The sequence below is a fragment of the Fragaria vesca genome, linkage group LG7 (genome assembly GCF_000184155.1).
Source record: "Fragaria vesca subsp. vesca linkage group LG7, FraVesHawaii_1.0, whole genome shotgun sequence".
NCBI classification, from domain to species: domain Eukaryota; kingdom Viridiplantae; phylum Streptophyta; class Magnoliopsida; order Rosales; family Rosaceae; genus Fragaria; species Fragaria vesca.
This window is the reverse complement of record NC_020497.1, coordinates 14,188,782-14,209,858: the sequence shown is the minus strand read 5'-3', so window position 1 is coordinate 14,209,858 and position 21,077 is coordinate 14,188,782. Positions and strand designations below refer to the sequence as shown.

The window sequence follows — 21,077 nt, the reverse complement described above, 5'->3', positions numbered from 1 at the left end:
CTGGAAGCCAAAACCAAAAAAAAGTAAAAGAAAAAGGGAACTGATATTCTCCCAAACATATCATCCATTTTTTTGAAAGGAACATATGATCCATTTAAAAGCACAAAAAACAAGCAAAAGAAAAAATACTGTTGACAGAAGAATATACAACACTAGAAACAGGCAAAGCAAGATTTTCATTCAATATCTGGAAACAAAAACTCGGATGGAGCTTAATGTAGAAACATAGCATATTCTAAAATTGCAGAATTTGGACACTTCAAGTTACATACAATATTTACTTAAATGTGCAGTTTTGGTTGGTCTCCGAAGAATTGGTAGAGAATATTAAAACAAGTTTAACTATTTCTCCCCATTAAAACACAATGGAAAGTGGTAACATTAAAACTGTACTTGTGCCTCCAGTACTGTTAAGATTTACACTTTGGCTGAGGTTGCTGCAAGGAAGAAGAAATTAAAATTGGTCAACTTTTGTTTGCTGTCTAACATATTTTTATTTTATTTTCTATATCCAGAGACCCCCCAACCCCATCTTGCAGACTCATTCTTGAAACTATGGCCTCCTGCTGAAACATACAATCTTAGAAGACAGGAAAGTATGACCCTAAACCTGACACCAAAGCGGTCCAGACCAAGATTCTCTAAATATTATTACTTTAATAGCTATAACAATACGTATGTTTTTATAACATGAACCCAATAGAGTCTCAAAAGAGTGAAAAGACATTTATATAAACAAGACGGACATATGAAACTTTGAGAAATAAGGAAACAATTATGAAATGAAATGAAAAAAATACCTAAGACAGTCAAGCATACAAATGACTTCAGCCTTCTGGCTATAATATTTGAGCACCGCAACACAAGCATCACTGGCAGTTGCTTGCAATCTTTCATCCCCGGAGTAAATCAGATTAACTAAAGCAGGTAGAACTAATGAAGGGTCTGCAAGAAAAGGAGTATGATAATTATCTACTACAACTAAATTTGTATCTTTACTAATTATGACAGTGCTAAAAGCAGTTTCAAACAACATCACTTTTACTTAAGAACATGGTTCAAGTATGAGTGTATAACAGATATTTATAATGTTCTGGTCTGAAGAATTTTGTCTTTTATTTTTTTTTATTTAATGTGTAACAACCAAACTCTACACAGAAAGCAAGTACATTGAAAATGTAAAATAACACTTGGCATTAATTATAGCTTAAAACTTTAACTATGAAACGAACCAATTAATGGAAGCAAACTGGACGCTTGTTCCTTAATTGCAATATCTTCATCTTCAAGTAGCACAAGCAAGTGCTTTGCTATATCCTGCCTGCAATTATCAGAGAAAGAAGTAAAGAAAGGTAGAATGATGAAAAACATCATACTATTATGAAACAACAAATCGGACAGAACATTCTTTGTACCATGATAGCTGGGTATGTACGTTTTTTGAGTCTGAAGACAAATGTATGACTTCTGATATAACATCAACTGCATTTCTTCTCTGTTGAACATCTTCAGAAGTAAGACGCTCAATAACTTCTTTAAGGCACTGACTGTCTCTGCTCCTGGTGGATCATTTATACCAAATTGCCAATCAGTAAGGAGATATCATAATTGATTTCTGCCAAATTGCCAAGCACAAAAAGTATAGGCGAAGAAAACTACATCAAGCAGTATTCTGCTATAAGCAGAACCACAGCTCTTGCTGTGCCATCTCGTTCATCGAGAACGTGAATCAGCAGCGGAAGCACAGCATCCACCTCTCCAGTGTCAGTGAGACTGCTTCCAGACGATTTTTGCTTAAATATTAATGCTTTGAATATACACACAACCCCTTCAATAACATCATCAGCAGCAGAATGAAGTTGCAAGATGAAAATAAATATTAGTAGGAAACCAAAAAACAATAGCCATTAAGAGGTAACTCTAATACTAAGAGCTAAACACAGTTAATTTGATCAGTATGAAAAGATAACTGATCATGTAATGGCACTTAGGATGGCAAAATTATCTTAATTCATAGAATCTCTCTTAAGTACCCATTAAATTATTATGGTACACTATTTTATCACAACAGGTGCCCAACCCAATATAAAATTAAACGTACCATCCAGACCAAGGTAACTCCCAGGACCAATTACATAACCTAGGTCTCAATTATATAGCACATTTGGTTAAAGAAAGTAGTATCATGATCAAACCCGGAAAGAAAAGCTTCATATACGTTCCAACCCTAATATATCAAATAAAGCTTAAATTACTATGTCTAAAATACAATAACTTTTTTAATTTGATGTGCACCAAGTGATCTATAGTTGACAAGCATACTAACAAGGTAAGATGCAATCACAGTTCAAGGTAAGCTACTCCCAATAACAAAAATTTGCTAAGATTTTAGATTACACATCTACAAGCCTTTCAAGGGAAGCATACTATAACAATATGCAAACCACGAAGCTGAATGGAGCTCTATCTTAGAATATAAACCCCACAGAAATTCTCTTCAAACCTCAGTTATTACCTGTGCTAAGAGAACCTGAGATATCCTCATCCCGTATTCAGAGACTATGCTATCAAATTTCTTGCTATCAAATCGCCCCAGTAGAAGGCATAAACAATTCAGAAAGAACTTTATGGTCTCAGAACTCCCATCCTTATTCTCAGTCTGACTTGCATAAAACTGCAAATATATGTATGTATAGTGTATCAGAAAGCTAGTGATTCCATCAAGTGAAACTAAATAGAAGTCATGCAAATAGATTGTCGATACACCCACAAAGTGGAACATATCAAGACCAGTTGAGAAACTCAGAGATATAACCTAAGAACAGGGAATTCTTATTACCTTACAATCTTAACTCATCAAATACAGTCGTAAAATCATAGATTACATGACATAATGAAACTTAAAGTATTTAGTATAACTAACCTGTATGCCTGCTACGTATTGGTCCAACAGTTCTTTGTAATGCTGGGAAAATTTCTGATCTTCCAAATTCATTAACATGCCATAATGCTTCCAACAAGAAGACAGTAGCAACATTCCAGTTTTGATAACCTTCGAGCCTGTCTTTCATGATACAAACAAATCATCATAACCCACACAAATAAGACACCATAAGATATGTAATATTTATGAAGATGGGTAAAGGACCTGCCTCAGCTTTCACGTTACGATAATGTCCTTTAATCTCATGCAACCACTTAAGCACTTGTTCCAATCCTTTGGCATGCAAAGGTCGGCTTTTTTTGCTCCACTGCAGTGCATTTAGAAACATTATCATAATACAAACTTCAAGCATGTCACACAAGATGTAATGGTTTGAAGAATCTTAGACAGTTATACCAAAGAATTAGTGACAACTAGATGAACCGTTACCATGGAAGTCCTTCTTTCTAAACTTAATTATGTAATTTTAACTGTTAAACATAAAAGCATCATCATCAAATTGAAAATTTGAGAGCTGAGATACATGACTGTAACTAAACCAGAACGGCTATTTATTTCCCACTTGACAAATGACAATATGACGTAGCTATCTATTAGAAATACTATATGCATCCAAAGAAAAACAGCACAATCGGCGAATATCAATAGCACAACATTTTAAACGTATCTACAACATGTTAAGCTCAAAATGCAGAAGATAGGTAAAAACAAATGCAAAAGTATGGAACTTACAGCAACGAGTTTCTGCACTAGACCATAAACTTCCTCTAAATGATCCCAAAGTATATAGTCCAACTCCATGTTTGAGGCGTCTAAAGTTTCAGGAGCTGGCTTTGCTTTCTTTTCACCACCATCAAGGGACACAACCGGACGCTTTTTTGCCTTGTTACTTGAAACTTTAGCTTTTCTGATCAATGCTTCCGAGAGAGACAGAAAACAATTAGCAGCAGACACAGCAAGGCGAGAGGGCAGTTCATATCCATCCTGCAAAGTGCTGCCAAGGCAAAAGGGTCCAACATTAAGACCAACTAAAACCGACAAACAAGCAATCAGTGCATCAAGTATTCATAATATATACACAATCAAACAATCATAGTCATCAATTACCTTCCCTTGTGCAGAACAACTGAGAGCTGCGGAATACACGAAGCAAGTATCTTCAACAAATCAGGATACCTCTCCTTTATCCCTGTCATTTCAAGCATCGGGTTGAAAATCATACTCCATCACTAAACACACTAATCTCAACTTCATTTTTGCTACTAAAAACTTAGGTTTAGTTACCGTTCATCGGAAATTGAGTAACAGAGCTCTCATACTCCAATACACCACGCACGAAAGTACACCATCCGAGCACAACAAACCGATCATCCTTGGTCGAAATCACTCTAACCAGCGCCGTCGCAACCAGCTCGGAAAATCACTTCATCTTGAAATAGCCAGTTCAAAACCACCAAAGCTTGGCCGCCGTGCTTCGAGTCCTTGTTCCTCAGATTCTGGAGTCAAGAAAAACGAAATCAACACTAATCTGGAGAATTCAAAGCGCGAATGAGATGAAATTTTGGCTTACGTGATCGAGCATAGGGATGAGGATTTCATCGAGAGGCTCGTTTCGGCGAGCGGCGTCGTTTAGGTAGTTGTGGAGGAAGCGGAGCGAGTCGTCGAGGGAGCCGGAGACGGAGGCGAGAGGAGGAAGAGGAGAGAGCTGCGAAACGGCGTCGTGTAGCTTTTTGGGGCGAGCGGAGAGGAGAGAGGAGATTGCTCGGCCGAGCGTGACTGCTGAGAGCTCCGACGAGGTCGAGTGGGGGAGTAGGAAGTGGCTCTGTGGTTCTTCCATTGGGATTGAGAGGATTTGAAATTACAGGAGCTATTGGGGACTTGGAATTCTGAATTTGTCCATTATACTACTCTTTGAGAATCTTCTTCAATGGCTTGAAGAGCCGCCGACGGTCGAACCGGGGTGATCCCATCCAATTTGCAATATAATGTTCACGAAGCTTGAGCCACCTTGGAAGGGTTTGGTGATGGGTAACCGCAGCCCATGATTCGCACAATTGAACTTTCTTCTTTTTGGTATAAATTGAAGAAGAATGAAATGGATAGAAGAATATTATGGTAAAGAACAAATAAATTGAAGAAGGAAAAGATCAATGGATGTGTGAAAAATGAAGAAGAGTAAGATGGTATTTAATAGAAAATTTTGTTGTTGTTGTTGTTTTTTTTTTGTTTTTAATTTGTTCAGAATGTTTCCGTTAGGTTAGCTATTTTCTAATTAAAAAATTATGTTCCGGTTACTTTTTAAATATTAGCCGTTAGATCAAGATCTAAACGCCCATATTTTTTTCCCGTTGCTTTGACAGTTATTTTCTGCCCGTTGAAGAAAAATGCACGAGCTTTGGATGATACAATGCGGCCCCCGTGATTTCTATTAAGCCAGACCAATTCGTGGACTGAGGATTGCTCCATGTCTTGCTCCGGTTAGCTAGGTCCCATATGAGACCCATGGTTAACCTAGATAAATTTACAACCGGTGGATTCACTTTTCAATGTATTCCTCACTCAAACCCAGGCTTTCAATCCATTGTTGCATGTGCTCTTAAGGGTGCGTCTATTGTCACCTCACAAACCATTTTCCTCACCTCACACGTTGTTGATTTATTGAAATGTCAAAATAACTCTGATGTAAAATTACAACAATGAACAATAAGTTGTTACAAATTACAATTTTTTTTTTAATCTTTTTGTTTTGGATGAACACATTCTTCATAAACCCTAACCCATAATTTTTTTATGGAGCCTCAAAATGCTAGCGTTCAACCTGAAGATGAGATGAATCTGTTTGTATCTATTATTTTTCTTTTTCTTTTTCTTTTTTTTCTTTGTTGATGTTTCGTCTATCCCTTTACTCATTATTTCCTAGCTCTGTCGATTTTGTATGTAAATTTTCATGTTTAGTCGCTCACTTATATTTGATTTGTTTTTTGTCATCGGCATCAGAGCTTTTCCAAGTAAAGATACATTTATAAACATTGTGCATTTTAATATCAACTGATACCAACAAGTTGTTAAATTTGAGTTTACTTACCATAAACTTATACTTTCAAACAAATGATATTAATGTTACGGTTTTCTTCAATTTTTTTTTTTTTTTGAGTTTAATGGCTATTGGAAGAGTCTAATATTGTGTGTATTGTAAATGGGTGAATAAAATAAATTAAAATTAAAAAAATACATGTGGGGTGAGAAGAGAATGTAGTGATGAACAAAGTAAAATTAGGAAAATGGTATTTTAGGTATTGTAAATGGGTGAACAAGACTTGCAATTAAAAATATATAAGTGAGGTGTGAAAAGAAAGTGAGGTGAGTAGTGTCAACATGAGACAATGGAATAGGCAACCTAACATTGAACAAATATATTGAAAGAACACAAGAAAACCATAGGGTAGTTTTCTGACCATGCTAGGGAAGTAGCTGAAATGGAACCAAGCATTTCTCTACCTTATTTGATGACCTGATGAAAATCTCTAAGCATAGGCATAAACCCAGGAGTGTTGCCTAAGCTAAAGCCACTGTCGAAGTCCACTACCTCACTCACTGCCGCCGAGGGATTATGGACAACTCCAAACAGTTCAAGCCCAAAACCAAGATTCAAAATCCTAAGGCGTTGAACACATGCCCATGGTTGAGTCCATCCACATATGCTAAAGGCACTCGAGAGATTGAGCCCCCCAACCACCACTTTGTTGCCTCCAGTCATCGGACCTCCAACACCGCTGTTTGGTTGTCAATAGTAGCTTGGGCATACTATCTCTTTTGCATGCGGGCGTGCCAACATTAGATGGTGCAATGTGCTATGAGAGATGTCTCTTGATCTAATTTTGAATCAACACTTATGAGAGCGAGGAGAGCACCAACTTCGCTACTAGGTTCTTTTTAGTTTCTTAGAGATTTGATGCACATCACCAAATCGATACCAAATCAAGGACTGGCAGAGCAATTATATGGGAAGTCGAGAGATAGTACGTAACTAGGTTGGTCAATAGAGCTTGATCAAGGTTTTTACAAGAAATCTTCTAGATAAGCAAGACTGGTTAAGATCAACACAATCTTAAATATCTAGATAACCGACTAGCCTCTGGCCCTCTAGGGTAAAAGTATTCTAAGATATTTTTGAGCTATGTTGAGAGTTGTTAAAATTTTATTCCCTTGTAACAATGTCTTCGTTTCGCATATACACTCATAGAATTTGCCTTTGTTTAGTCCAGTTGTAGAAGGGAAATTCTCTTGATATTGCAACTGTATATCTTGCATATTGGTCTCTCAATAAATCTAGCATTAAGCCTTGCAATGTCGGGGATCAGATCAATCACCGTGATTGTCAATTTCATTGGGTTGTGCACAAGGACAAACTTACCCTTGAGCTTGAAAAACAACACCACCCAGCCGAGGCCCTTAAGCACTCTGCGAACGGATCCACCTCCAACAACCAATTTTTCCATCCAAACTCAGTTCCAATCAGCCTCGACTCGAGCGACCCAAACCTTGCAGAAGAGTTTTATGTTTCACGTTGGGAGTTTTAAATTTTTATTACACCCACAACAAATTGAGCATTACAACAACTAGTGTTTCGTGTGTTTGAAAATAGAATTTCTCGTGTATTGAAAGAATATTCTATGCGAATAGACTAAATAATACGCAGTTAATAAAAAAACAAAGTCTTGAAAAACCACATTTTTTCCTTCTTCGCTATGCGGCAGTTACCAAACATCTACACTTGCCTTCCCTTTCCCTTTCGTTTTCTGTGGCTACGTCTGGCGGCGAGTCCTCTCGAACTTTGTAATCGGTCGGTTAGCTTATGTTGTTATTCTATAAGTGATGATCCCAGGTTGCACAATGGCGTGCAACAGGGAGTTTCGTTTTCCTGAAGAGTTCTGCAATCACTGATTTGCAACAATGGAGCGGAAAATTGTTGCTGAGTGTTCAGGCCTCGGTTGCCAAGCCCTCAAGCCTTAGCTACCAAGTCGTGGACAAGGAAGTGGATCGACGTTTCTAACACATCATTTGTTACAACGAGTTCGATGGTGTATTTAGGCAAAAGGTGCAAGCCATAAATTGACAGTGTTGTGGTTCCTCTATGGTATTGGTCTGTCTTTGAAGGCAAGACGTCGCAGCTCGGACATTTGGGTCATGGGCTCTTCATGTGTATTTGAGCTTTCACTTATGGCTATGTCCTAGGTATTATGTATTTTAATATTAGGTTTCTATTATAGATGTATTTTATATATAATAAATTCTTTCTTAAGGACATGTGGGTTTTATCCATGCTTGCGCACTCTCAGCGCCTTTGCTAGCCTTTTGATGTGGCAATTCTTTGCTAGATTGATGTCATCTCTTATTACTAGGATGAAACACTATATGATGAAAAAGTATGTCGTCGGTGTAATTTCAGAATGACAACATAATGGAAAAAGCTACTTTAATGTAAACGGATGCTATTTGTGAGTTTAACCTTTTTGGTATGTCACCGTCTGTGCAAAGAAAGCAAAAAAACCACAGCGTTATTTTTAACCCGAAGGGCAAAATATGGCAACGGCTAGTTTGGCAAGAGAAATAGGCATGGCCATTATAAAAGCCACCAACAACTCAAGCTTTGGGAGAGGCTGGTTCAGCCCTCACATGGCTGCTGCTTCTCGCGCCATCGCTGAACGTATCCCATTGGTTGATCTCGTTCTTGAAGTCAGAGACGCAAGGGTACCCTTCTCTTTTTCAATTCAATAACTACTTTATGCACCCCAAGTGTTTGATGAAATGCCTCAATGACATTCCCTAGCTGTTTATGAAAATTTTCAACTTTTTATATCTGGGTTGTGAGGTTTGGTCGTTAACTTGAAGAAAATGGTGCTATTGGGTTATCTGGGTCTTGGGTTTTGGTTAAGTTGGCTGAGAAACATGGTTGTTTTGAAACTCTGCCAATCCTTTTTGGGGTATTAACTGGCAAAATCCCATCGAAATGTCCTTTGACGACGTTCTTGTTTCCCTTAGTTACTTTGGTTAGGCAGATTCCCGTTGCCTGCTTGTAAGACCAAACGAACTTCATGTCTGATACACGAACTGGTGTTGGTGATGGATGAGGATGTGGCTATTCCTACCATATGGAAGTACCATAGTAATGCATTTTCATTTTGAAGCTCATTTTCGTTGCGTTTAAGAAAAAGAATAAAACTTGTTAACTATGCTCCAAAAGGAAAAGCATTGCTTGACACGTTGTATGCAAAATTTCAGGTTTTGAACTATGTTATGATGGATCCTTAATAGTTTACTTTATACTACTTTCAGATTCCATTGTCATCAGCGTGCAAGCAATTGGAGAACTACACATCCTCTTCCAAGCGAATCATAGTAATGAACAAGGTGGACCTTGCAAATCATTCCCAGTTGAAGGTGTGCATTGTTCAGCGGTTTAATTTTCTCGCCATGTTAAATATGTGGGAGAAAGAAAATAACAACAACTAAAATGTTCAAGCATAAGTTTTAAAAGTGTGATCAAGTTCTGTGACCTATTGTTCGAAGCAGTTTTACAGTGGTGAATGAGCTGGTAGATGTGCATATAATTGCAAAATATGTGATGTCTTTTCTTCTCTTTAGCTTGAGTTGTGGATAAATTGCATGTCTTTTCTTCTCTTTAGCCATATCACTCTTCTTTTTCCTTCTGTAATTGTTTTATATTTCTGCCATTATAGGAGTGGATGAACTACTTTGAGCAAAATAATTGCATTTCATATGGAGTCAATGCCCATAATAAAGAGATCATTAAGAAGGTAACTGAATTGTTTGTCTTTCTCATTAGCTTTATTAAATGCATTTCTTAGTCAAAGCCACGGTTTGATTGAAAATGGCTTAATCTTCCTGATGATAATAGTGTATGGAAATTTGTAGCCATATCAATGAGCCATGTATGTGGTTCTATCTCTCCCTCTCTGTCTTTCTCTGTGTGTGGATGCCATGATATAGTCATCAAATTGTCCTTTGGACTTGCACTTAATTCAAGCAGTGGTCTTGTTTTGTTCTCTTTCACTGAAAAATGCATCGGTTGAGTGATTATGATTCATCTCTTTTATGTTTATAAGTTTATCTAATTATACTAGATGAAATACTTTATCTTTCATGTTCTTTTGGTTTGCACTCTTTTGTGCTATTGCACTTTTAGTTCATTCATTCCAAATGGTTTACTTCGTACAGTTTTTGACCTTTTTGCAAGCTCGTGTCAGAGAACTGAATAACAATGATAGTTCTAGTTATACTGCAACGATATTGCTACTTGGAATTCCTAATGTTGGTAAGTCAGCCCTTGCCAACTCCTTACATCGAATTGGGAGGATTAGTGCAGCAGGTACCACTTTAAATCATATTTGGTCTAACTTTTTTTATTCTTCAGGCCTGGATTATGTGGGGAAAATTCTCCTGTATTCTGTACTCTGAATTTTTAGTAGATTCTAATTCGTTCCTGCAAATTGGTTGTCAAATAGAAAAGGGAAAGTTGAAGCATGATACAGTGAGTCCACAGCCTGGTGAGACAAAAGATATAAGCAGCTTAAAGGTTTGTAGACTCTGTCTTTTAAGACATGTGTTGTTGGAAGCTTGTCACATATACATAAATAATAGGGTGCATACAAGGGATATCCATATATTGAGGGTATGGGTGCATCAAGTAAGCAACACATTGTGAACAATGTTTTGATTCAAAATTTTCTGTAAACATACAAAAACATAGTTTGGTTTTATTATTCTCAGATATAGAGGACTCTATACAAGTATTTATTCTCCTTGAAAATATAAAGGACTCTATACAAGTATTGAGGGTATTTATTCTCCAAGTATATAAGGAATCTAGATCCCTTATATATGTCAAGGACTTGGGTCCAGTTACATATGTTTACTATCATATGCAGATCGGAAGTCATCCCAATATTTATGTTTTGGACACACCAGGTGTTTTGCCTCCGCAGATTCATGATGTAGAGGTCTGCACCAAATTAGCATTGACAGGTACAATCATCATCTATACTTTCTGTGCCTTGGGTCCAATGGGTAGAGTAGCTGTTCTGAAAGAGTATATATGTGCTTCCCAAAGTGAGTTACACCCTGTTATATGTGGTATGGCAGGAACCATTGTAGATTATATTTCTGGGGAGAAAGAACTAGCTCAGTGTTTTCTGGCTATCTTGAACAGAAGCAACGAATACAAGAAATGGGCAAATTTGTCCAACAGTGAGAATGGTAGAACATGGATAGACCACAATATAGAATGCTCAAATAGCTCTAAAGATATCAAAGAGAAAAGACAATACTCTGCAGATCACACACAGGTATGCATGCTTTTGTTGCTACTCTTCAGATCACACACAAGTAGAATGCTCAAATAAGTTTCTATTCTCACTTGTTCTCATAATTGGTTAAATTTATTTCTTTTCTAGGTCCCATTTTCAACTGATATTAGGGTAAGAAGCTTTTTTTGTAACTTTGTGCATGGATATTGCTTGTTATAGTGCCCTAATAGAATTGGATGTGTAGTGGGTTTTAGATTTTCTTGTTTACTAAATCTGTCTCCTTGCCAACACGGTGAAACAGAAATCCCTCATATGCTGCAAAAGCTGAAAAATCCGTTATATGCTGCAAAAAATGAAGACATAAGACATACCATTATAATAGATATTCTAAATTGTTCTAATGTCATAAGAATTGCTTTTATTGCAATTGGAAAAGAGTTTTCTATATCTTATAGTACCTTAGGAGTAACAATGTTAATGACAAGGATAAAAATGTGGCTATTAATAGCTTTGACATTAATGTGACATCTGTTTCTCATGCAGGATTTCATGGTGCAAAATGTTCGTCAGACTCTCTTCAAGGTCATATCATCTTTTGATGGTAACGTGGAGGATGAAATGCTTATTGAGGAAGAGATGAAGGCCGTGCAAGGAATTTTTCAGGTTCCTACAGAATCCAAAAAGTACACTCAATATAAAGCCGAATCAAAGTTGTTGAATCTTTTCCGCACTGGGAGGCTTGGGCATTATACCTTAGATTCTATACCAACTCTTTCTTAGATGACGCGACCTCTGCAAATTTTCCAGGTCTAAAAGATCTAGTGTAATTAATCCCTGGAGCTAGCTTTCTCTTTTAGCTATTAGCTAATTCCAATAACCATAAGATTACACTAAAAGGGTTGTGATAAAATCAGCATTATTAATTGTCAGATTACATTTGAAATCTGAAGGTGGTCTTATATATAGAAAGTAATATTTAAAAATATTTATTTTCATGGCTAACCCTTAAAAATTCCGATTTCTTATTATTTCATGCATGGCGATCGAATGGTTTTCCATTTTCCTAATGTTTTCTTAATTTCTTTCCCTCCTTCAACTTTACTGGAAGAAGTGCGCTTTTGGTAAATTAGAAATGCTACTCTTCGGAAGACTCATTCCATATTTTCAAGAGAAATGATATTTTTCCAAGTCAACTTGATTTTTACTTTTTCTTTCCAAAGCTACTGTTCCTCTTGAGTTTACACTTATAGGAACAAAAGAAGATAGAAATTCAGATTTATAGAAAAACAAAAACCAAATCGGAACATGACACATTGCTGTAAATTGCTTTCTCTCAATATTTCTGAAATTCTTACACGACACATTGACATTGTCTGCTGCAAAGACATATCTATACATAGATTTGAAGAGGAAAGTAATCGATCACCTTATTAAACCCACAGAAACTCTGCAAGGTTGTTCTTGTTCTTTGGGACTCCATGCAAGGACTTCTTGTATATGGAAAGTTGCATTAAATGTCAATTTTTCTCCTGGTTATTATACCTTCAGCGCTACTAAAAAGCTTGGTGGTTTCGCCATTTCTGATGGCTTTGGTAACAAATCCACTGTTTTGCCACAGTATATATACACAGTTCAACCTGTTTCGCGATGGACATACACACTCCCTTTCTCAGACTAGCTAGTATTTTGTTCTTCTGTCTCTACCATCTTGCAAAAACCATCAATCGAACTCAATCAAGGGTTTGCTAAGCATGTTAGATGACATGGTTTTACAAGGAAAAACTGATTGTGTAAAACTTCGTGTACTTGTTATAGGTAACGACGCTACATTTCTTGCCAATGTCTCTGAATTTCTTCACATTCTGAACCATCAAGGTACGTACATAACATACATTACAAGCCTACGTACTTCCATTTCTCAATCTATCTGCCTCCATTGTAACCAAAAACGAAATTTTGATTTTCAAGTTCCTGTATGGAATTGGATGATTATAATCCGATTAATATTTTTTGGTTGCAATTACTCCTAATATCCTCTTCTTTGGTTCTAATTCCCTTAGTTTCTTTCCTGTTATGACCTTTTTCTTTCCTTTAGTTAGTTCTTCCACTTCATTCAAAGTATCAGATGATTTTCATTGAATTGTTGAGCTCATCATGCATGCATTGATCTCTCTAAGCTCAAATCCCTCTTGCTTTACAAGTTTATAAAACAAAAATTTCGTTGTACTAATTAAAGATTATGTGTTTTTTCTTTCTTTCAAATTTTTTCTTGGTTAATTCTAAACTTTTATCAGAGTAATCTGTATCACGATCAACAACAGATACCATGCCATTAGATTTATCAACATTGAACCGCAATGTGTATGAATCAAGTTAGGATGATATTTTCTACATTATTAGGATGATATTTTGATTATTTTCACATCATTAGGATGATATTTTCTACATATAAACGCAGGTGTATAACTTGTTGATGTTCTCTTTATTTATGTGGGTTTTATACCAACTTGGAACTCTCTTTTTTTGCTTCTAATAATGTCACACATATGCTTCTATTGTATGTATTTTTGACATTCTTGAGATGATAATTTTGTCACGTTTTGTTACAGTTTGGACATATACAAATCCATACATTGCTTTCTCTGCTCTTCGGGTTAGGAGAAACTTTTATGACCTCATTATAACAGACCTTTATCTACCTGATATGGACGGTTTTGAAGTACAGAAGAGGGTTCGACAAGAATTTAAGCTGCCGTTGATCAGTGAGTCGATTTTATAAATTGAGGTTACATTTGTTTATAAATTCTATATCCCTCTATAATCAGATTCATGTTTGAATATGCAGTTGTTTCGGCCGACGATAGAGAGCATGTCATATTAAAGGCTCTTAAGCTTGGCGCTGCACATTATATAGTGAAACCAGTTTGCTTTGATGATGTGAAAAACCTTTGGCAATTTGTTGTCAATGTCAACGATAGATCACCAAAAAAACATTCTTTTGTTGAGGAAATTGAAAGTGGTGGCGAACAATCAAGCGAGGCCATATCTGACCAGGATACAAATGGCGATCATGTGAAAAAGAATTCCAAGAGGAGAAGATTAACAAAGGAAGGCAATGCTCCAAAGAAGGCAAAGTTGATATGGACGCAAGAGCTCCAGGCTAGATTTCTGGAATCCATTCATTTTATAGGCCTAGAAAGTAAGTGTAAGACTTGGTCATATACTGCTTCACTTCTGGCTAATGAACAACTCTTATTTTTCCTGTGTTGATTTACATGTACTTACGAGTTAATTAATTTTGAAGAGCATTTTTTTTTTTCTTCTGTTCATTTCCGAATTGGTCAGGGGCTGTTCCGAAGACTATTCTTGAGGTCATGAACGTTGAAGGCCTGACTAGAGAAAACGTGGCGAGCCATTTGCAGGTTTGTAGAAATTCTAGTGTGTTCTTGGAAAATTAGTGTTCATATAATGGTGAGGCTTTCGAAATGACTTGTAGATCGATCCTGGTTAAGATATAATATAGCACATAATGATTTTTCTTTTTGATAATTTGTTTTTTTTCAGAAGTATAGACAGTTCTTAAGAAGAGTTGCAGCAAAGATTTCAGTAAGTAAATCGGATATTGTTAACCAATCCCAGATATCAAGATCTTCAATTTTCGGGGATAGCAGTGCTTCGATATTCCAGCAGCAGCCCATTTCAGGACAGAATATGTTTATGAATCTTAATTCTTCAAGCCTCGGATATCCCCTCTTTCAATCCAATGATCATGAAGCATCAACCACTTCCATGCCTCCATTCCGGAACACACACTTATATCATCCCAATTCTCTCTCAAATTTTCAGATGCCACAGCAAGCTGCTTTCATGGGATACCCAAGGTCTTTCCAACCAGCTGACAATTACTCATCAGTTAATAACAATGTTGAAAGCAATTGGTCAAGTACTAATGGACTCCAAACTCAAACAAGTTCATTGACCAACCAGCTATATGGCAATTACAATAACTGTGGCATGACTGCAGGGTTTCAGTACAACAATGATTTTAATAATGGTAATTCATGGAATGGAACTATGGGATTTCTGAATGATTCTAGTAGTCTTATCACCAACAACAACTATGGTGGATTCCCAAGGAATAGTGCTGCTTCAGTAGGGTTGGCTGGATTTAACTCAAATCCAAACCCTAATTTGATGGTGGAGAACCACGGCCGAGATTCGTCAACTTGTCGACTCGATCAAAATGTGCTTCATCAAGACATGAATAATGCATCATTACCACCGGGTAATTTGATGTTGAGTAACAAGAATTTTTCAGGCGTGGAGGATGATGCTTCATCAGTTGGTTTTGGTGGTGGTTTTACAACTACTACTGTGGAAGCTGCTGCGGCTTCTAGCTCCAATGTTGTAGACCTATCACCAAGTAATCAGAATCAAACCGGCGACTACTTTGATGACCTTCATGATATCTTATTCAACGATACCAATTTGGAACCTGTTAATCATCAGGTATGTATATATGTACGTACATATGCTTAATTAGCTAGCTTCATAGAATTAGCTTCATATATATAGTGCTAATTTGGATCGGAGTTGAAACTTTATCGTTTTATAGGAAGAAGGAAAAGAAGTGTTCGATTCTTATGAGACTGGTGCAAGTTTGGTTCAAGGGAATGCCTCCTTGCTCAGAGAACCCAACGGCCAGGCATGTATATATCGATCTATCTTGCATGACATATATAATACTTAATGCTAATGATTTTATGTCGTAGCAGAATTCTAATAGAGAAGTTATCGAAGAAGTCGAGTTTGACTGGTTGGATCTTTTGGATGCCACAGCAATTCTAGAAAATGTGTCTCTAGATGAGGTATGTTCATCTATTCATTTTTCAGTTTAATTAAATCTGAATCATATATATGGTTTATTGTGTCTTTGGCACTGAGGCCAGTTATGTTTGTGTGGTACGTATTCCAGTTTAATTGAATCTGATCTGATTACTCTGCATTCGGTTTTGCTTCTTATAAATTGCTGACAGGATTGGAAGAAGTTTATGGACACAATCCTCAACGGCTGAACCACATGAAGAACCAATATCTGTGATCGATCGGAATAGAATGGTAATCCTGCACAATGTCATCAGAACTTAACTTTGGACGGAATCAGTTATATATGTCGAACTCGTACAGTAAAATGGTGGAGCTACAAGTATCCATCACTGATCTCAAGTATAGCTTTAACGTGAATCTTGAACTGCTTGTTCATTTTGTTAGCTTTCATATGACGGAAAGGAGATATAGTAAGAAATAGGGATAAATTAGCTTTATAAGTTACCTCTATATATACATGCAGCCAAATCTTGTTAACCTTATGAAAAGTTCTTACCCCTAATTATATATGTTGTTGTTAACGAAGTTTTGTTAGCTCAAGCTAATAAATATATGATCTTCTATGTGAATGGTGCATGATATATTATTGATTTGAAGCGCTTCTGTCTTGCTCGATATATTCATACAGTTTATGACATCTTCCATAAAAATCCACTCAAAATACTTCAACATAATACTTCACAAAACACGCATTTACTTTAGTGAGAAAGTCGGCCAAACAGTTTTTAACAATATTCTGAAAATCATTGTGCTGCAACCTAAAGGCTTTCTTGGTAATGCAGGATTATGCTTCAAAAAAAAAAAAAAAAGTAATCCAGGATTAAGAGAGATAAATAGGTCAGGATTAAGAGAGATAAATAGGTCCATGGTCAGACCCAGCAATAGGTAAATTATTAAGGGACATGTGAGGGAATAACGCAAGGGCTGCACTATTAGCTACCACTCTATCTAACCTGCTCAAGAATGCAATTATCATGTTGTTTATTTGTCCATGTAAAACAGATTGCCAGTAAAAGGAAGGCATTCCAACCCTGCAGAATTTTTTAAAATCTCGAAACTGGAGCATAAACAGATTGGTACTACGCAACCCACCTTGTTTCTCAAGCAATTAAGTGTAGAATGCAGTTAAAGTCCCCCATTGGGTCTGTAAGGGACACAGGTGTAGACAGTAAAATGTCCCAAATTTGTCTATGCAGATGTTTATGAGGATATTGATAAACAAATGTAACATACCAGCTAACCCCAGAGCTTTTAAGTGAAAATTGACAATGAAAATAACGTTCATGTAAATCAAGCACATTAACATTAAACATGTTTCCATTCCATAAGAGTAACATGCCACCGCTTTATCCTAAAGGAGGAATACACGATAAGTACAAAAAGGCAGCTTATTTGCTAGTCTAGACGCTGCATCCTCATCTAGCATAGTATCCAGCAAACAAGGTACATCAACAGATAGAAGGGATATCAAAAAGGTGGCTTGCGACTTGTCGTGATCAACAATTCCAACAGAGAATACTCATGTTAGATATTTGGATGTAGAGGGTTCTGAAACACTATTTTCCATGTTATCTCTGCCTTTATTGTAACAGAAAAGATTATGATCATAATCAACTGCAGATATAATGGTAACAGACAACAGAAAAGCCAAGTGTTGTTCATAACAGTCTGTTTCCTTGACTCTAGTAAGGTTCATGACATCAATAGAAGCCTCAGAATAAGAGAATAGGAGGAAAAGGATGATAGCGTACCTGGTGTTTAAATTAATAAGATTGAACAACCTCGTACCAAGAACACAAAGCCAGAAAATAATCAATAGAACAAAAATAGAGATATAGAGGAGCAGCTCCTCGTTTCACATAATAGAGCACATGGTATCGATGAAAAACGCCTTTGAAAGCACCGAAAAGCTGTTAACGGTTATTGGAGAGATCCAAGAGAGGAAATTGATATGGCTGAGTAGATCAGGGAGAGAGCACTGTGAATCAGGGGGGCGATCCAGGTTTTGCAGCCAAAAAGGTAGGCAATCGATGGGTCTGAGGGTAGAGGGTAGGGGAATGGGAAAGGCGGTTCTAGGGGACATTGGTCTGTGAGCTTAAACTATAAAAACTATGGAAGCATACATTTGACAAGTAAACACAATCAGTCCATCTACTTAAGCAAAAAATTTGTAAGAATAAACAAGAAAAAGCATAGTGAAAGAGTTTCGGTCGGTAACAAACTCAATCAGGAAACCTCTAACCTTATTTACCAAGTAGAAATATCAAGATTCTTCGTCATCAGATAAACCCATTAACAAGCCGTTAGTAAAAGAAGCTTCTACACTTCGTTGACCCACAGAGGCATAATTTCTTCCTCTGATATGCTTTCCCATGAGGGTTCAGCCCGTAATCATAAGTCAACTCTGTCATAGGAGGGATGTGTGCCGCCGCATAAAACGCAACATGTAAGTCAGCTTCATTTTTATTTTCACGTAGAACTGGTTGCCAAAACACATTTGGAGAACAGCTGTGATTCATAAAGCGAGCAACATTTCCAGCAGTATTTGCACTTATATGTAGAGGAAAAGGGACATTTGGAGCCTCGTTAGAATCACCTGGTAGAACTGCCAGTGGCTGACATGTACGAGTAGCATCAAAACTGTAATCATCAGCATGATCATCCCCAAGCTTTTCAATACCAGAAACATTTAAAGCTTCCCCTGCATACTCACATAAGAAAGCACCAGCGCGGATGGGATCCCAGGACCTCAAACCCCAACCTTTATCCTTATTCATAAACACTTCCAAACGAATTTTCAGATCACCTTGGGACACACGATTACGACAGTTAGGAGAGCATTTGCAGGAAGAACCACATTCATGCAATAAGGATTTTTGGTTCACAAGAAGCCCATTTGAAGTATATGGGAGATAACCACCATTTTTCTGAATGCAAAGGCAGTTGGAATTACCAGGGAGACATCCACCGGTACAATTGCATCCAGCAGTAGGTTCTGCAAGTTTAACAGGTTCTGGATACTTGAGACTAGGAATGTATGTGAAGTGAACAGGGCCTTTCTCGCCATCTACGTCATTTACAAGAGAAACAGGAAAAGTTTCTGCTCCTGAAGAAAGATCTGGCAATATTAGACCAACCCTTGTAGCATTTGTTTCTTTCCATTCCTCAATTGATTTCCAAACTGAAAACGCTTCAGGCTGACCCGGTAATCTTACCAATTTGTACTTGAATACATTGGCACCACTCTTCCCTTTATCTACCCATGATTCATTGATTTTGTATAGACCGTCATAGACATATACCTTCCCAAGTGGATTAGAAACATCCTTAAGACCCCGAATTACTCTAACATCATTACCCCGATGCAAACTTTTCTCCAAAGCTAGATTACCCCTTTCAAGCTTCTGATCCTTTATTTCCTTGTCTTTCCTGTTATCATTGTTGGCATTGCCACCTTGGCCACTATATATCAACTCATTCCCATCCTGCATATGATCCTCATAACCTCCAGAAGAAACAATGCTCAATGCTAATGGCTCTTCCTCTGAACTGTTCTTGACTCCCATATAATCAATCCCACCCATAGTTGGAGCGTGTAATCCAACCAAGCACAATTCCATTCGGAAAAAGAAAATATCCCCAACTTCAACACCGGGCACTGCACCAATCCTCTTCTTAGCATTTGTCCTAATTCCCTTATTCATGAAGAGAGTTCCAGCCCTAAGATCAGAGCGCCCTATTCTCGACACTCCTTCCTTGATCTCTTCAATTTGTGAAATTCTTCTCCGTAGCAGATCATACGACAAGAGTGCATATCTAACTAATTCCTTGTCGCCATCACTTTGTCTCAAGGTATTGGTAAATGAGGCGAGAATGTTATCAACTATTGCATCAATTTGGACATCAATGTCCTGGCCACCCCGTGTCCTTTTCTGAGACTGGACTTTACCCTTTGGCCTCCCGACCGTCCTTGTGTCATCACTGTTCACTGGACTTTGGACACGACTTGTAGTATCTCCTCCATTCGAAGCCCCAGTATAGCGGTTGGGGGTTACTCCAGCTGTTGAGGGTGGAACTGCATTCTCGTTTGAAATGAAAAAAGGGAAAAATGGGGAAACCCCAGGTGGGAAAGGACCAGCCGGTGAGACGCAAACAAAGGGAGGAGCAGCAGCAGAATGGGGCATTGAAGGGAAAACAGGAACAAGACGCCTCAAAGGCCTTACATCCAAAACCCTCGATTTATCAAATGACCCAATGCCAGGAATGGAGTCTTGACCTCCTGAACTGTGTTCCATTTAACTAAAACACTACCCAAATATAATCAATCTAAAACACACACACACACTCCTTCTCTACCAACAGCCGAATGCAACCTACAATTTAGACAGACAATACAAATTCATCATCAACTCACTTCACTCTCTCTCTCTGCACAAGCTGCTATTTTTAACAGATCTGATACCCAAAACTGTTCCTTATTCCAAAACAAAAAAATGAATAGTAACCCAAAACTGAAACAAAGAAAGAGAAGAGAAAACTATACCTGGAAATGTTGTTTCTTGCTTCGGTTTTGCCTCACTGAACCATCAACCATTTACTCTCTTTTTTTTCCTTTTTTATAACCAAAAAAAGTCCAAAAAGCAAACAAGTCAACGGAAGCTGTTGGAAGTTACCGTTTCACCCCTCCGTCCCTCTATCCCGCATCAAATAACACCAAAAAAATTCACCGCTTCCTTGTTTTGATTTGGTTTGCCACACACACACTGAAGAGAATTTTGAAGAAAACGAGAAATCTGCGGTGGTACGTCTTCTTCTTCTTCTGCAAATCTTGATCGGTTAATTTTGTGGGTCTTGCAAATCAGATCGAATCAAATCGTCAATTGAGGTGAACTCTCTCTCTCTCTCTGTTTTATTCTTCT

The 21,077-nt window shown here is 37.4% G+C and overlaps 4 protein-coding genes across 4 annotated transcripts in view; 1 reads left to right on the top strand and 3 right to left on the bottom strand.

The window, feature by feature from the left end:
* Positions 1 to 1,708, bottom strand: part of LOC101304629 — a 5,846-nt gene extending 4,138 nt beyond the window's left edge. Inside the window, exons 1-4 of the mRNA XM_004308691.1 lie at positions 1,689 to 1,708; positions 1,416 to 1,559; positions 1,233 to 1,321; positions 801 to 945 (exon numbers count right to left, since the gene is read on the bottom strand). Of these exons, the coding sequence (XP_004308739.1) occupies positions 801 to 945; positions 1,233 to 1,321; positions 1,416 to 1,559; positions 1,689 to 1,708 (398 nt within the window). The remainder of the gene's footprint in view (positions 1 to 800; positions 946 to 1,232; positions 1,322 to 1,415; positions 1,560 to 1,688) is intronic.
* LOC101296608 lies at positions 1,437 to 4,839 on the bottom strand. The gene is made up of 9 exons (XM_004307263.1): positions 4,515 to 4,839; positions 4,229 to 4,440; positions 4,052 to 4,133; positions 3,677 to 3,938; positions 3,149 to 3,251; positions 2,924 to 3,060; positions 2,516 to 2,674; positions 1,660 to 1,828; positions 1,437 to 1,559 (listed from the first exon to the last, which is right to left on the bottom strand). The coding sequence occupies exons 2-8, from the start codon at positions 4,233 to 4,235 to the stop codon at positions 1,802 to 1,804; spliced, it is 777 nt and encodes a 258-aa protein (XP_004307311.1). The 5' UTR covers positions 4,236 to 4,440; positions 4,515 to 4,839; the 3' UTR covers positions 1,437 to 1,559; positions 1,660 to 1,801.
* Positions 4,840 to 8,527: 3,688 nt separating this feature from the next.
* Positions 8,528 to 12,138, top strand: LOC101296324 (mitochondrial GTPase 1-like). The gene is made up of 8 exons (XM_004307262.1): positions 8,528 to 8,695; positions 9,281 to 9,385; positions 9,685 to 9,762; positions 10,184 to 10,334; positions 10,471 to 10,541; positions 10,894 to 10,990; positions 11,108 to 11,310; positions 11,815 to 12,138. Exons 1-8 carry the CDS (start codon positions 8,528 to 8,530, stop codon positions 12,049 to 12,051), a joined length of 1,110 nt encoding a protein of 369 aa, XP_004307310.1. The 3' UTR covers positions 12,052 to 12,138.
* A 6,291-nt stretch (positions 12,139 to 18,429) lies between these two features.
* On the bottom strand, positions 18,430 to 20,746 carry LOC101296037 (histone-lysine N-methyltransferase, H3 lysine-9 specific SUVH1-like). The gene is made up of 2 exons (XM_004307261.1): positions 20,702 to 20,746; positions 18,430 to 20,531 (listed from the first exon to the last, which is right to left on the bottom strand). Exon 2 carries the CDS (start codon positions 20,451 to 20,453, stop codon positions 18,462 to 18,464), a length of 1,992 nt encoding a protein of 663 aa, XP_004307309.1. The 5' UTR covers positions 20,454 to 20,531; positions 20,702 to 20,746; the 3' UTR covers positions 18,430 to 18,461.
* Between the last annotated feature and the right edge of the window lie 331 nt (positions 20,747 to 21,077).

What these genes read in the sequence shown, in the direction of transcription:
- LOC101296608 (XM_004307263.1), bottom strand. An exon ending in GTTGTTCTGCACAAGGGAAG is followed by an intron (nt 3,939 to 4,051) that starts GTAATTGATGAC and finishes TTGCCTTGGCAG; the next exon opens with CACTTTGCAGGATGGATATG. An exon ending in TAACGTGAAAGCTGAGGCAG is followed by an intron (nt 3,061 to 3,148) that starts GTCCTTTACCCA and finishes CATGAAAGACAG; the next exon opens with GCTCGAAGGTTATCAAAACT.
- LOC101296324 (XM_004307262.1), top strand. Translation starts at nt 8,528, where the DNA reads ATGGCAACGGCTAGTTTGGCAAGAGAAATAGGCATGGCCATTATAAAA. An exon ending in ATAAAGAGATCATTAAGAAG is followed by an intron (nt 9,763 to 10,183) that starts GTAACTGAATTG and finishes TACTTCGTACAG; the next exon opens with TTTTTGACCTTTTTGCAAGC. An exon ending in AAGATATAAGCAGCTTAAAG is followed by an intron (nt 10,542 to 10,893) that starts GTTTGTAGACTC and finishes TATCATATGCAG; the next exon opens with ATCGGAAGTCATCCCAATAT.
- LOC101296037 (XM_004307261.1), bottom strand. Translation starts at nt 20,453, where the DNA reads ATGGAACACAGTTCAGGAGGTCAAGACTCCATTCCTGGCATTGGGTCA.